The sequence below is a fragment of the Myxocyprinus asiaticus genome, chromosome 30 (assembly GCF_019703515.2).
Source record: "Myxocyprinus asiaticus isolate MX2 ecotype Aquarium Trade chromosome 30, UBuf_Myxa_2, whole genome shotgun sequence".
Classification (NCBI taxonomy): domain Eukaryota; kingdom Metazoa; phylum Chordata; class Actinopteri; order Cypriniformes; family Catostomidae; genus Myxocyprinus; species Myxocyprinus asiaticus.
This window is the reverse complement of record NC_059373.1, coordinates 26,141,367-26,157,339: the sequence shown is the minus strand read 5'-3', so window position 1 is coordinate 26,157,339 and position 15,973 is coordinate 26,141,367. Positions and strand designations below refer to the sequence as shown.

The following is a 15,973-nucleotide window of genomic DNA, read 5'->3' as shown; positions in this document are numbered from 1 at the left end:
AAAATCTTCTAAAGGTCTAAATGTTCTGTTCCTCTAAAGCAAGGGGGAAAAAAACCTCAATTGTTCAGAGATTCATGTACTTATTCTACATGATTTGACAAAAACGTTCGGCTGGACTCCAAGCTTATTCTAGTGTGAACTGATCTATCAGCCTAGTCATCACCCCAGGAGATTGAAGAACCATTTCAAATGTATATAATGTAAACAACTTTTTTTTTCTGTAGAGGTGTAATACGATGATAGTGGGGGATGTTACAAATGACGTTAAATTGACAGAATGTTAGCAGTGAGCGTGTATGTCTGTTTGCCACTGTGTGAAAACGTGATGTCAAAGTTTACACATCGCTATACAAAAATATTTATTCTGTGCTGAAAGACTTCACTTTTTTCTTTTCTTTTTTATTAGTCATCTATTTTGAGTTCAGAAACATCACTGCCCATCAAGAACAAAAAATGAGGAAATCCACGACTTTTCTTCTATACAGTGCTTTTTGAAAGTGTACACTTGTGTGCTCCACTACTGTACCGGTCAGTGTGTATGCACTGGCACACACACAGCCACACAGGAGCTCTTGAACAAATCAAAGTGGATGTTCTCATTTCGTATTTCTTGTACCCTTAAACTGCATGGAAGTCATAACATTTTTAATAAATTATTGCAAAAAATGTTTTATTAATAAAATAATCAAAATAATCCTATTTTCTTCATTTTTATCTTATTTGAAAAATAAAAAAAGTTGAAATATGCTGGGAATATTATGGGAAAAGTTCACCCAAAAAGGCAAATTGTAATCATTTACTCACCTTTGTGTCAATCTTAATCCGTATGGTATGATATGATAGATATATATATATATATATATATATATATATATATATATATATATATATAACCCATTTATAGAACAAAAAATATGTTTAACAGAATTTTGAAAAAAAATGCATTCCCATACAACAAAAGCATACAGTTAAGCTCCAAATTAAAAAAAAGATCCTTTAAAAATGGTCTGTGCTATTCCAAGTCTTTTGAAGCTATATATTAGCTTTATGTGAGGAACAGACTGAAATTTCAACATGATCACATAGGAAATCAACATGTCGCTTCCAAATGTTCCTGCATCCTGAAATGAATGGCATTCAGTCGAATCACTGACAACCAACATCCCCCATTACACATTTTCTCTGTAGCTATTGATTCGGGTCCCGTGGGATCCAGTAAGTAATGGTGTTCACATAAACAATGGTGAGTGCAATTCAGAGGTTGCATTTTAGTTCTAAAATAATAAATTTATGCCACAGATGGTTATGTTTAGGGTTTGGGCATTTGTTAAATAAAATATGCATACCTGTGACTGTATTACATAATTCATAACAAAAATATATAACTTGCTTTTGGCACCACTCTGTGGACAATTCACCTGGAAACTGGAGCTCACACATGCTCATACCCTCAACAACATTTCCAGTTTCAGCCACTGGGGGCAGTGATTCAAATTTAGGTAAGTACAGACCGATTTCAGCAGCAAAACTTTCAACCTGTCTGCAAATTCAAAGAGAGATCAGTCTGGAAATTTAAATATTATTCTCTAAAAAGCCTCTGCCACAGCTCTTAAATCTCATTCACACTTCACCACAATCTCAGAATTTAGGTAAACTTTCTTTAAGCTTGTGCAACACTGTGTCCACGTGTGTGGATATTGTTTTTTGGCTTCGCTATACACAACACATAATTTTTATTGAAAATGACTGAATACTGTTCACCACACTCTAGACTGTCATTTAAGAGTTAAACTTCTGGCACATCGAGTCACGTGACACAACAGCATGACGTCGATTTCCGTGAAGTGCTTCTACAGGCGCAGTGCCAACAAAAGTGCCTCTGGTAAGAAACCACTTTGTTTTTCATTGAAACCTGTTTGTTTGTAAAGAGTAGGGTCTCTAGTTTTGTTTGATAGGCCGCTTTAAAAAATTCATTCATTCATTTTTCACGCGTCAGCTCACTGATAAATATGATGTCCACATATGTGGAAATTGGGACCTTATTCATTGTCATCACTGTACAATATGGTTCTATTCATTAACATTTGTAAATGCATTCCAATATATTTACCGGTCATTTTCACATTGAGAAACAATGGGTTCTTCCAAAAGCTAAAAAATGTTGCTTTCAGAGGTTTTATAAGGAGTTAGGATGAAAATAAGGAGAATTTCCCACTATTCTGAGACCAGTGCAGACAGACAGCACACTGGAGATTAAGTCATTCACTAAATAGGGAGCAAAGGGGCATCCTATAGTTTGCATTTATAGTGCACTCACTCCTAAAATCCAACCAAAAGTTCAGTTTCAGGCTGCAGATGATGTTTGGCAGACATGGGACAATGGTAATCAGTGCATAATTTGCAAAATTTTATTTCAAGATGCTGGTCATTACTTTTAATTAGAATTATTTATTCAGCTTAATAGAAAATCAGCTGTAATGTCTACAATGTCTAAAAAACATGAATAGCCAACACTCCTTACAACAAACAATTTGATGAATAAAATCTGACTTTCTATAGCTTGGTCTTATTTTACATTTCACAACTTAGTCCCGCTGTCCACATTTATGGACATATTAGGAAAACTATTTTCATTAGATTAAAAAAAAAAATAATAATAATATAAAATGATAGCTTGTTTATTAGGTGCTACCAGTTACGAATCAAAAAGGGAAATGGAAAATGCACACAGCAGTCATGCTCTGGTTTCAGGAGGTTAATACCAAGACTCAGAAAAGTGAATTGACTCAAGGAAAAGCCCAAAACCACGTTTTGATCTCTTCTCTGTTAAACACTTTTATGCAGACACAAAACACAAACACAGAAAGGCAGATAAATGTGTAAAGGCCACTTCTGTACGTCGAGCATAATGCATTATTCAGTGTGCTGGGGCCTCATGGTAAACAGCATGCTGGAGTATTGAGCCTTCATGTCACAGTCAGCTTTCCCGTTCCATTAAGCACTCAAATATTAAACATGTCAGTTCTAGATGGGACACAGAAGACCTTTTCGCTTCTTACAACAGCCCCAGCTCAATGCCGACGGGTCAGCTGGTGTCCTAAAAGAGCACAGTATGAACCAGCTCACCCTGGATTTACTTGGATTCAACTTTGCACAATGTTAGTAAGTGATTCTATCACACAGTTAACATACAATGTTCAAGTATTGTCTCTATACTCCCAAATAAATGGATATTTTAAAATGTATTCTGGTGCAATGCCTTACAGAGTCAAAATTATTTTCTGTAGTTAATCGAAGCATCACAGATGCTGTCGATAGTGATCAAGTTGCATTTAGTCTGGAACATTCCTGTAACATCTTACAAAGATGAATGCCATTGGTTTCAATAATAAAAAATAAAAAAAGTGCTCAACATAAGTGACACTTTTCATAAATGAAACTCTATTCCTCCTGTGAATGATTCATGGCTGGTAATCTATGGCACTCATGGCTCATTGTACATCTTATCTGAATGTGCATCTGTTCTTCTGGCCCTGGAAATGGTATGATGAGATCTGGATTTTCTGTTCTCTTACCGTCACTTTTGGCTGTAGGCTTTTACAAAAGGATCCAGCATTCATGGGATGCTGGCTACTTAAAAACATGGAGTTACAGTTACAATGGCCCCAAATGTGTGTTATCTGGACACTTAATGCATGAATGTCATTGCATTAGATTACAAAATAAATGCCATAACTACACTGAACAAAAGTATAAATGCAACACTTTTGTTTTTGCCCCCATTTTTCATGAGCTGAACTCAAAGATCTAAGACTTTTTCTATGTACACAAAAGGCCTATTTCTCTCAAATATTGTTCACAAATCTGTCTAAATCTGTGTTAGTGAGCACTTCTCCTTTGCCGAGATACTCCATCCACCTCACAGGTGTGGCATATCAAGATGCTGATTAGACAGCATGATTATTGCACAGGTGTGCCTTAGGCTGGCCACAATAAAAGGCCAAATTATTGGAAGATTTCCATAGTGACTTCATACATCCACTTTCCTTGAGTAGTTGCAAAAAGCCTTTACTTGTATTTCAGAAATTAGTTCTGAGAAAAGTCCTAACATTTGTTTTCAGGTGTCACCTGTAATTTGATATTGTTCTCTAAATGCAAGGACTTTCATGCTTTTAAGTTTCTTGATTGTTCAGATGCTTTTTGGATACACTGTAGCAGAAATCAATTATTTGCGTCACACTTCAATGTTAGAAAAAAGACGTTTAATAGAATACAAAGCAACATGTTTTTTCATTCACTATAAATAGGATAGTCTATGTTTACATGTTATAAGTAATAGTGCCAATTTTCAATGAACAGAAGTTGATGTAAACGGACAGTTCACCCAAAAATAAAAATTGTCATTTGTACACCCTTGTGTTTTTTCAAACCCCTATGACTTTCTTTTGTGGAACACAAAAGGCGATGGTTAGGCAAAACGACGAACTCAGTCACCATCCACTTTCACTGTATTGAAAATGATGCAATGACAGTGAATGGTGACTGAGATTAATATACTGCCTTACATCTCCTTTTGTGCTCCAAGAAAGAAAGAAAGAAATTCCTATGGATTTGGAACAACATGAGGGTTAAACTCTGTCATTAATAATGACAGAGTTTTAATTTTGGTTGAACCATCCCTTTAAGAGAGTGACAGTTTAACTGCTCCCAGCAACCCCCACTCTAAGTGGTGTTTATCACATTTTGCCACACAGATCAGCTGACGGTCACACTCTGCCTGAAAGGCTGTAAAATGTAGTCCATTCTTCCACTGAATATCAGCAGTGGGTCAAAGTACTGGACACACAGCAGATGACCTCAAGTGCATGTCACCAGAGGCGGTGTGATGTCACAATGCTGATATTTTGATGTTGAAGATTTTGACTGCATGGTCGGCACCAGCACTGGCGAGCTGGACCCAGGATTGGCCCTCGTTCTCATCCTCCTTGTCTTGGCCTGCCCGGCCCTGCCTCGGCCTCCAGCGTAGCCTCTTCACCACCAGTGTGTGACTCTGACTGTGTGTGGGGGGGGAAGCGTGGTCAAGGAAAGCCAAAAGCAAGGATGGATGTTGATAAGAGGCAACACAAATCTAGTCTCAAATGCTACCTGGATGTCTCTGTCTCTCCTTTTATCTGTTTTATTACAGCTCTTCCCATCTTTATTCCAAACTCGCTCACTCATCTGTCTAGCTTGCTTTCATATCGGCTCAGCAATTAAAAAAAAATTACAACAGTATTACAGACAGACGAATAAACCCACAAATCCATCTTGTTTTCAGAACTCACTGCAAAAAAAAAACAAAAAAAAAAAAAAATCACTAATTGCAAAGGAGTAGTTCACCCCCCAAAAATTATAATTTTGTAGGTCTGCCGACTAAATGCATTAAATGAGTGTGATTATTTATAAAATAAAGCGTTGAAAACCTTAACGCAATTAATAATGTCCCCGGACTGTAGTATGGAATATTCCTACCATTGGAGCAATTCAGTCTTGAAGTTAGGAATGTCGACGGTTGAGCAGTTAACAGATAACAGGCATTAACAATTTGCTCGACAAATAGTGTTGGTTAAAAATTAACAGAGGTTAATTGAAGAAACAACAGAGACATAATTTTATGGGTTTTAAATGTGGGGCATGTTATGTACACACGAGGGCGCTGTACACGTAAACCACCGTCTTCCTCTCAGTCTGAATGACAAGGAAATAGACTAATGAGACAAAACGTTATGACCACTCACAGGTGAAGCGAATAATGTTAATCATCTCCTAACAAGGCCACATGTCAAGGTCTGGGTAGATTAGATGGTAAGCGAACAATCAGTTCTAGTCAACGTGTTGAAGGCAGGAGAAATGGGCAGGAGTAAAAACCTGAGTGACTTTGACAAGGGTCAAATTGTTATGGCCAGACGACCTCTGAAAGGCTTGTGGGGTGCTCCAAGTCAGCAGTGGCGAGTACCTACCGACAGTGGTCCGAGGAGGGACAAACCACAAACCAGCGACAGGGTGTTGGGCGCCCAAGGCTCACTGATACGTGAGGGCAACGAAGACTATCCCGTCTGGTCCGAACTGACAGAAGGTCTACTGTGACACAAGTCACAGAAAATTTAAATGATGGTTACGGGAGGAATGTGTCAGAACACACAGTGCATCGCATCCTTGCTGCATATGGGGCTGCGTAGCCGCAGACTAGTCAGAGTGCCCGTAATGACCCCTGTCCACCATCGAAAATGCCTACAATGGGCATGCGAGTATCGGACCTTGAACTTGGAGCAGTGGAAGAAGTTCGCCTGGTCCGATGAGTCCCGTTTTTTTTTTTTTTTTTTTTTTACATCACTTGGACAGCCGTGTACATGTGCGCCGTATACCTGGGCAATTGATGGCACCAGGATGCACTGTGAGAAGACGACAAGCCGGTGGAGGGAGTGTGATGCTCTGGGCAATGTTCTGCTGGGAAACCCTGGGTCCTACCATTCATGTGGACGTCAATTTGACACGTGCCACCTACCTAAACATCGTTGCAGCCCAGGTACAACCCTTCATGACAATGGTATTCCCTGATGGCAGTGGCCTCTTTCAGCAGGATAATGCATCCTGCTACACTGCACACATTGATTGGGAACGGTTTGAGGAACATGATGAAGAGTTCAAGGTGTTACCCCGGCCTCCAAATTCCCCAGATCCAATCCATGGTAGCTCCACCTCGCAACTTACAGGACTTCAAGAATCTGCCGTGTCTTGGTGCCAGATACTGTAGAACACCTTCAGGGTTCTTGTAGATTTCATACCTCGGTGGGTCGGCACTGTTTGAGCGGCACGCTGAGGACCAAGAGCATATTAGGCAGGTGGTCATAATGTTTTGGCTCATCAGTGTATAAAGCATGTGCTATAGTACTGTTTCATCCATGAAGACCTGTTCCGGTGGCAATTGTAAAATAGGACGTTAAAGTTTAGTTGTAGCAATGGTACAATGTGGTACCATTTAAAAAACAAACATCTGCTAGCCTCGACATCTAAAAGCATGTTTATAGCCCCCGCTTATACTGTACGGGTCGGGAGACTGGAGTGTGATACGCGGCGGGACTTCAGTGCGTTTGAAGTGGGTTACAGTCTCCCGGCTTCCCGTCAACCGACACAGTACCATACTGACCGCTGCCCATGTGTATATGTTGAAGACCAACAAAAATTATAAGGATTGCCCAGCAACACAACTTGTGGGTAGGCTGGCAGTTTTTATTCTTCCATTATTAAACTGCCAAAAGTTATCACCTCATAGGTTAACAGGGCGTGCAAGCGATCCATTAAAAGTGTTGATAAATATGATTGTAAATATAAGAAGGAAATATACAGTTGTTCATTCAAATGTGAATGAAATAACTATTGCTAAATACGTACATCTGTCATGTGAGCCTGTCTGGTTTCAGCCAATACAGACTTGCTGACAAAACATATTGTCATGACTTTTTGGCCACTTGTTTGATTCATGGCATATTGGTTAACTGGTTAATAACCAGTTAATACTAGCAGTTACTCGGTTAAAAGAATTTTACAAAATTTACATCTCTACTTAAAGTACCACCTGTTTTCAGTAGGGAAACTCCTGCTGTATTGGCAACACGTAGCATTTATGATGCAACGTAACCAAAGTAAGATGCTCCAAAAGCGCCTGTCTGACACATGTGTACACTGACATGTTTTAAGTCAAGCCCTTATATCTCAGACCGATTGACCAGTTGCATAATGGATTGCTGTGGACTGCAGGCCAGTGATAGCCTCATGTTAAATAATATGGAAATAAACAATATATTGCCTTCAAAAGCACCTTTTTTGTATTGTCTTATCAATATGTTACATGTCTGCCACAGTAATATAATGCTATGTAATGCATTTTAATTATCTAAATTATTATTTTTATAATATATATTTAATCTACAATTATTTTATCATTATATATAGTATGTTTGCCATTGGAAGGGCTTTCTTAGCAAATATTTATAGATGCGATTCATTCAATAAATTAATCGTAATTAATTCAATTAAAAATTGTAATCGATTGACAGCCCTCAATGTTGTCATTATGTTCCCTCATGTCATTACAAACCCATTTGCTGTTAACGTTACGTAGCTCTTTTCCATACGACAGCACAGCTGTCAATCTCCCCCCCCCAAAAAAAAGAGAAAATTAAACACAAAAGTCCATTTGACTCATGAGCTATATTTCAAGTCTTTTTAAGCTGTAAGACTGCTTTGTGTTATGAATTGAGTGAAATATGTCATTATTCACTGATAAATTTAACCCATTTCATTGACCAGATGCAAAAAATGTTATTGATGGCAAAGCAGCTTTAGTTCTCACGTATGTAGTAAAACAGCACAACGCTCCATTTAAAAAAAATAAAAAAAAAATTAAAAAAAATTAAATAAAATAAATTATTTAGGGAGAGGGCAAGATTATCAGTGAATAATTCAATTTTGTCTATTCAACGTGTAACCTATCATAATGCTTGAAGAAGACTTGGAATATAAGTTTTATGGACAACTTCTACAGTGCTTTTTCAGAACATAACAGCCCCTGGAAACTATGAAATGTTGTTGTTTGGCAAGAGCTGCATAAAAAAATTCTTCCAAAACTCTCTTTTGGTATGGTTCCATGGACAAACGCATACGTGTTTGGAATGACATCAGGATGAGTAAATGATAAAGGATACTTGGTTGAACTACTCCCTTAAGATGAGCGACTTCTGGGCAAGAACTAATGGTAAGTGTGTGTGGGAGAGAGTGTGATAGCAGGATCGAGGGCTCGGTAAAAACAGAATGCACAACACGACTTGGCCTCTCACTAACACCTAATTCTCTCTCTTCACGGATCAATGCGGAACCTGCCCACGGGAGCCCTGTATCAACCTGAAGCTTCTCCCAAGCAGCGTGGGCCAGCTCACAAACATGCTGCACTTTTGTTGTCAATTACAGCACCACCACAGGTTTTTGGGAGTAGATATGACTTGTTTAACTTGAGAATGTGTCACTTTCTGAGATGGTAAGAGAGCAAGACTGAGGGGCTTGTGCAGCATTTAAACGTTCTGTGAGATCATTCAGCCATTTACAAATTGCAAATTGTTTTCAGTTTGTACAACAGTAAAGCAATCCATGGGCCCACACAAAATCTGTACACTTGTCATATTTTCTGCGCTGATTGTCGGGGAGAAATCTGCAGAATTCCACAGAAAGGAATTAAAAATACAGTAAAATGTGTTAAAAGGACCTGAAAGTATTACATTTTCATTGGTAGTTCAAAGCATTATCAAATTAGCTGAAATTTTCAAAATAAGTCCGCAACACATTATACATGCAAAATGAAACGTTTTTGAGTGAAACAAATAATGTATGGTGGGATTTTATTGACTGGACCTTCTTGAAAAGTTGTCTCTGTATAACAGTTGATTCGAGGGAAGATGTTGAAAAATAAGCAGGCTTGATGACATCAGCTGAAAAGGAACATTGTTTCAGAGAGTTTTTACAAGGCAAATTTGATCCAAACTTTTTGTCTGGAATAATGGTTTTATTGTAAATGATTCATTAAGTAAGAAAGACTGTTAAGTAAATAGTCGATTTTGATTTTATGTTGACTTATAAATGAACAAGCAACTCCTCGCATGCTGCAATACGTGTGAACAGTCATGCCGTATCTTGCCTTTTGTGGTTAAATAATCACACTCATGTCATTTTGATTTTATTTCAATTATATCTGCAGTCCTGAATCTACCTTAAATTTGGGGACTGTAAGACAGGAGATTATAGTCTCTGAAAATGAGAATTAAGAATTTTTTGTACCATTTTAGTAATTAAGCTTTTTTTGGCCTTTAATTTTCAAAACTGATAGACATTTTAAGACTTTTTAAGGACCTGTGGGAACCCTGGTTACGGGTACACCATGAGATATGCAATTCAATTACAGTTTCAATTGACCATTTCAAGAGTAAAATGCAGTGTTGGAGAGAAGAGTAGAATATTATCAAGAAAAAAGGATACCAGCCATCCGTTTCCCAACATTTGCTCCAGTCTAACCCAGAAGATAGATCCTCAGATGGCCTCCATTTATACAGTAAAATCCGCCCATTCTCAAGACCCACAGCTAATAAATAACTACACAAAATCAAACAAAATATTTCAATGTCACATCACTTATGATTTCATCACATAAGGACCATGGGTAAGAGTTTTGGTACCTCTGGTCTGAACACAACACTGGGCAGATCGACACAGCAGTAGATGAATCTCCAACATCCAAGACAGAGGAGCAGGGACTCACATTGGCCCCCACACACTCACCAACACAGTCTGCAGAGCCACAATGGCCCCAAATTATCACCTACAAACAAACATACAAAAAGCTCATCAAATGTCAAAGTTCAGACTGCAGGAGAGGTGGATTGTTGCATTAAACTGTGAGATACCTTCTTGTCTCGACTTGATGTAACAAAGTACTTGCTGTCAGAGCTCCAGTCACATGACCAGATGATGCGTGTGTGAACCGCTGTCTCCTTACTAGTGTTTGCATAGAGAGAAAAACTGGGCTCTGGATCAAAAAAAAAAAAAAAGTATATGTATTGTGAAATGTGTGAGAAATATTACCGATCACAAAAAGGCATAAAACACTGTATTAGCTTTTAATTTATTGTTACAAAATGGATGGCTTTGATGCTGTATCCAGATTTTTTTAAGGATTGTACCAACCATGCAAAAATACACCATATAGAAACAGATGTGACACAAAACACATATTTAACTTCCTACTATGTATAACAATTTGCACTCAAGAGCAAAGTGTGTAATTTGTAGTGATGGGCATTACTGAGTAATTCTGTGGTCGAGAACTCTAACCCACGAAAACAAGTAATCAATTACTCTTGACAAAAAGAAAATGTGAAATGTATATTTAGTTTAATTTACAAAAGAAAAGCAAGTGATGAAAGTTGGGTGTTTAGGAAAAAGCACTCTACTGGTGTTCAGAGATTTCAAACAAGTACTGCTGTGATAAGCTTCTGAGTTTCTCGTACCACTTCGGACATTCTTTCCACCATAAAAGGATCCTCATACATTGCTATGCATTACTCCAACAAGAACCAAATACAAACAGAGTACAATTCAATACAAATCAAAATACTGCAAGTATTGACCCACTTGGCTTTGCCTGAAAGCACATCATCTCTACCAACACCATGATGACATATCCACAGTGCCCACCAGTGGACTCAACTGTAACTAGAAGACGAGTTACAGGTTGAGCTGAGTTGAGCTGGTGAGAGATTCAAAGGGAAGTGCAGTCAAATTCAACATTGCCTACACAAGGCAAATGTGCAAAAGAAAATCAATTGGTGATATTCGAGTAGTGTTTTTAATAGTCGTCAAGTTGCTGCAGAAAGAGTACTCGATTAGTCGATTGCTCGATTATGGGGCTTTTCCACTGCACAGTACAGCTCGACTCGACTCTGCTCGCTTTTTGGGGGTTTTCCACTGTGGATAGTACCTGGTACCTGATACTTTTTTTTAGTACAACCTCAGTCAAGGCTCCAAGCGAGCCGAGCCGATACTAAATGTGACGTCAAAACCCTGCAGATCACTGATTGGTCAGAGAGAATCGTCACTACCAGTGTCACTGGATTTGCGACACAGGACATCAACCCGCTTGTTTTAAAGTTAGCAACAGCGACAGCAATATCATTTGTTCACGTGACTTTCGAAATGTAAAAGGAAATGGCTGTACGCAAAACCACGCCGTGGTCAATAAACGAGGTGCAGACGTTCCTCTCGTTAGGGACGAACGAAACGACGCTAAACGAAAAAGTCTTTCAGGAAGTGTCTCAGCTGTTGGCCGCACACGGCTACCACCGGACCTACCAACAGTGTAGGGAAAAGTAAAAAAAAAAAAAAAAAACTTAAGGTGACTACAGAACCATCAAGGACCACAACAGCCGGAGTGGTTCAAACAGAAGAAAGTGGAAGTGGTTCGACCAAATGGACGCTATCTATGGCAATAGACCGGCGAGCAATGGGAGGGAGAGTGCCCTGGACTTGGCATTGTTGGAGTCCACGATGGAGGATGGAACGTTTTGTTACGTTAACTCTATATTCTGCTTGAAAGCTTCACTTTATTTAGTTGACCAGCTACTGGAAAGCTTGCTTCTAAAACAACCAGGCCAATTTAACTGTTACACTTGTGTAAAATCACCATGCAACAACTGCTTTATGCAGCACAATGAGCTAGTAGCTAACAGCTAGCGGCCGTGTTATTGTTTATGGTCAGTAATATTTGTGTCGCGTTTAAGATGATGTCACGGCAGTAGAGGCGGCGCAACTATGACGATCAGCATATAATTCCACCCACGTTGAGGTGGCACTAAACTGCAGTGGAAAAGCAAGCTCAGAAAAGTAAATTGAGCAGAGTCGAGTCAAATCGTAACGTGCAGTGGAAAAGTGCCATAGTCAACTGCTCGATTAGTTGTGCACTCGTGCAGTAATTTTTTGATGATAAAATACAGTAAGGTCTCCTAAACTAGCTTAACAAGCAGAGACAATTATTAGCAAGACATTCATAGGTTATTTTCCCTAAAAAGTATAAACACGGGCTCTGTGGCACTATCAAAACATTGCTCTGTTTGCTTGAGCATCCCATCCAGCCAGACACAGCAACATTGGCTCGACAAGTGGTGAGAGTTTGGACGGGGCTGTCCGTTTGGTAGAATGGGGAGCATGTTCAGGAAACCTGTTTGAAAGCAATTCAGTTTGGTGGCACTTGAGGCCCAGAAATTACACGCTTCAGCTTAACATTTTCATTTATAACATATTGCGATAAATGGATCAATTGTAACTTTATGGCTATACTAAAGTTATTCTCGATTGATCCTTCTTATTTTGCTAGACTCTGAATTTGTTGACACCCACAGTGCAGCTTCAGGGACCGGTTGCATAAACATAGCCATTAACTTGAATATTCCAAGTTAAGCTCAATTGACAGCATTTGTGGAATAACATTGATTACCACAAAAAATTATTTTGGCTTGCCCCTCCTTTTCTGTAAAAAAGCATTACAGTGAGGTACTTACAATGGAAGTGAATGGGGGCAAATTTTTAAATGTTAAAATACTCACTTTTTCAAAAGTATAGTCACAAGACATAAACAGTATGAATGTTAACATGATTTTAGAGTGATATCAATTACTAACCTTTTCTGTGTGAAGTTACAGCCAATTTAACAACTTCCTTGCCATGACGATGTAATGTCAACAAACCCTAAAATGACAATTTAAATAACTTTACAGCTCAAATAATAAATGAGTTTTAACAAAAGAATTAATTTAAGTGCCTTTAAACCCTCCAAAAAATGGCCACATTCACTTCCATTGGAAGTGCCTCAGTGTAACCTCGATTTTTACTTTTTTTTTTTTTTTTTTTAAAGGAGGGGTGAGTTGAAATTAATTTTTGTGGTAATCAACATTATGCCACAAATGCTGTCGATTGAGCTTAACGTGTATTAACCCGGAATATTCCTTTAAGACTGTGTCTAGCAATTAGTCTGACTAAAGACCAGATAAAGCCTGTTGCATAAAACAAGCACACAGCTGTCTTTACTAAGACAGTCTAATTTGCATTGCGGGCAACACATCGCTTTCCTTCGCTAAAAATATTTGCTTATTAGAAGAATACAATGCTTCAAAATAGTTTCTAATGAACAAAATGTAGTGATTTTAACCCAAATAATAAAAAAAACAAAAACATTTTGTTACAATCGTAGAAGTCAAAGTCTTCTACAAAGTCTCAACTCAAGCCTCTTTCAGCCCTCAACCGAAGCCCCCACCAGCTCAGCTGACAGTTATTTTCCATGGCAACAGAGACTGTAAACAAAAGTTAGCCTAGGGCTTTGCTGTCTTACATTTTGGTCTTAAATTAGTATGTTTTTATGCAACTGACTCAAATTCAGACCAAAATTTTAGACAACTAACTAACTAAGAATAGTGCAACCGGCCCCAGATCTCCATTGTCAGAACCTCACTGCTAACCAGGTCATCACACCAGGTGGCACCATCTCCACACGCATGCCCTGTGCACACCAACACGCACGTGCCTCCACTAATTAAAGTCCAGGCAGCTGTGGCTGGTCAGCCGCCGACTGGCAAGTCTCAACTCATTAGCCAGAAACACAAAAAGAGAGCGAGCGAGACAAATGGATTGGAGGCGGTGGAGAGGGGGCAGCAGGGGAGGGAGCTTGTCTTTGTGATAGAGATTTCTCCACACCAGACACCTTTCGACCACCACACTGGCTCGTTCTCTGATCAGCTGTGACACTGGTAACTCTCCACGTCTCTAGCATACAGACTGTGAGTAATACCAACCTCAACCAGAATGGACTGCGGCGTGCATCAGCCCTCTGCGGCCTGCAATGCCTCGGACAAGTCAGAAAATAGAGAAAGAAAAACAAACACTCCTCTGGTTACCTTGAGTCAACAGTAATTTAGTTGTGTGTGCTCTAGATGAAAATGAGTGAAAAGCCCTCCAAAAAAATATGCACTGGGAAAACATCTATTTTAGTAATAAAATATCTGTCATTTTACTTGCACAGCTACTTTTGAAAGCCCGTCAATGGAGAATGTAGAATGGTGTAGTCATGGCTTCTACCAGCAGGGGCTAACTGGACCATGCTAATCAGCCTGACACCTTGTCTTGGTTGAAGATTAATTGTGGGTAATGAGCTGATAAGGGCAGAAGATGGGAGGTGTGCTCACCTGAATCTGTGCCAGGGTTTCCTCGTCTCCATAGTGACCAGGTGCGGTCCCGAGACACAGCGAGCAGAAGATGTCCGTTCGGGGAGAATGCCATCTGAGTGACGGTCAAACTGTGACAGGGCAGTGACTGGAGCGGTTTCCACAAGGTAGTGTTCCACAGCAGGATGGCAGCATGCTCTGCTTTAGAGGCCTGGAAAATATGACACATGAACCACGTCAAATGGAGTTCAGTTCTGCTTACAATATGGCAGCACTTTACTCATAGTCTCTCTTTAACAAAGCTCACTGGCTTTTTCTACTACTATTTCTCTAAAGCTTAAAATTCTCTCATCATTTACTCACCCTTATGCCGTCTCAAACTCGTATGACTTACTTTCTTCTGCAAAACACGAACAAATACATTTTGATGGAGATATGAGGTGTTTTTGTCCCTACAATGCAAGTCAATGGGGTCCAACACTCCCAAGCTCCAAAAAGCACATAAAGGCAGTATAGAGGTAATCCATATGACTCGATTGGTTTAATCCATGTCTTCTGAAGCAATCTAATCGATATTTGGTGAGAAACAGACCAAAATGTGACTCATTGGGCACGATAATGATTTGAAGCTCGATTACACTTCCTGGTGCTCGAAGCATGCTGCCTTTGCCATTTTTGGAGCTTGAAAGTGTTGGACCCCATTGAACATTTGTTAAAAACATCATTTGTTAAAAAACATATCTCCATCGAAAACTCATTGTTTGTGTTCTGCAGAAGAAAGTCATCCGAGTTTGAGATTTCATGAGGGTGAGTAAAGGATGAGAGAATTTTATTTTATTTTTTTGCAACATACCAAGTTAAACTGATTATATGCTACTTTTTCCAGCCTTTTTCCCCTATGAATTCTACTTATGTTTGTCAAGGTTTCTTTGCTTAAAATAAGTAGTAACTTGACCCTTTAAAAAGCTGTTTTTCTATTAATTACTCTTAAGACTCCAATATCTAAATGAGCTCTGTTATTATTGGCTACATATTCGCACTGTCATTCATTAGGACAGGAAAAGCTACTGAATAATGAATAGCTGTTGGAAAAAAAAAAAATTACAATGGACTCATTTCAATTACAATTATCATTTGGCACATACTTTAGTGACTTACAGCACACTTAGTGCTATTAC

General features: G+C 39.0%; 2 protein-coding genes across 2 annotated transcripts in view; one reads left to right on the top strand and one right to left on the bottom strand.

Moving 5' to 3' along the window:
* Window positions 1-4,091, top strand: part of LOC127420807 (gamma-aminobutyric acid type B receptor subunit 2-like) — a 382,579-nt gene extending 378,488 nt beyond the window's left edge. The window contains exon 20 of the mRNA XM_051663355.1: window positions 3,023-4,091. The gene's annotated coding sequence lies outside the window, so the exon portion shown is untranslated. The remainder of the gene's footprint in view (window positions 1-3,022) is intronic.
* Window positions 4,092-4,245: 154 nt separating this feature from the next.
* Window positions 4,246-15,973, bottom strand: part of elp2 (elongator acetyltransferase complex subunit 2) — a 36,767-nt gene continuing 25,039 nt past the window's right edge. The window contains exons 18-22 of the mRNA XM_051663356.1: window positions 14,817-15,006; window positions 10,491-10,612; window positions 10,263-10,405; window positions 10,066-10,179; window positions 4,246-5,054 (exon numbers count right to left, since the gene is read on the bottom strand). Of these exons, the coding sequence (XP_051519316.1) occupies window positions 4,889-5,054; window positions 10,066-10,179; window positions 10,263-10,405; window positions 10,491-10,612; window positions 14,817-15,006 (735 nt within the window). The 3' untranslated portion in view covers window positions 4,246-4,888. The remainder of the gene's footprint in view (window positions 5,055-10,065; window positions 10,180-10,262; window positions 10,406-10,490; window positions 10,613-14,816; window positions 15,007-15,973) is intronic.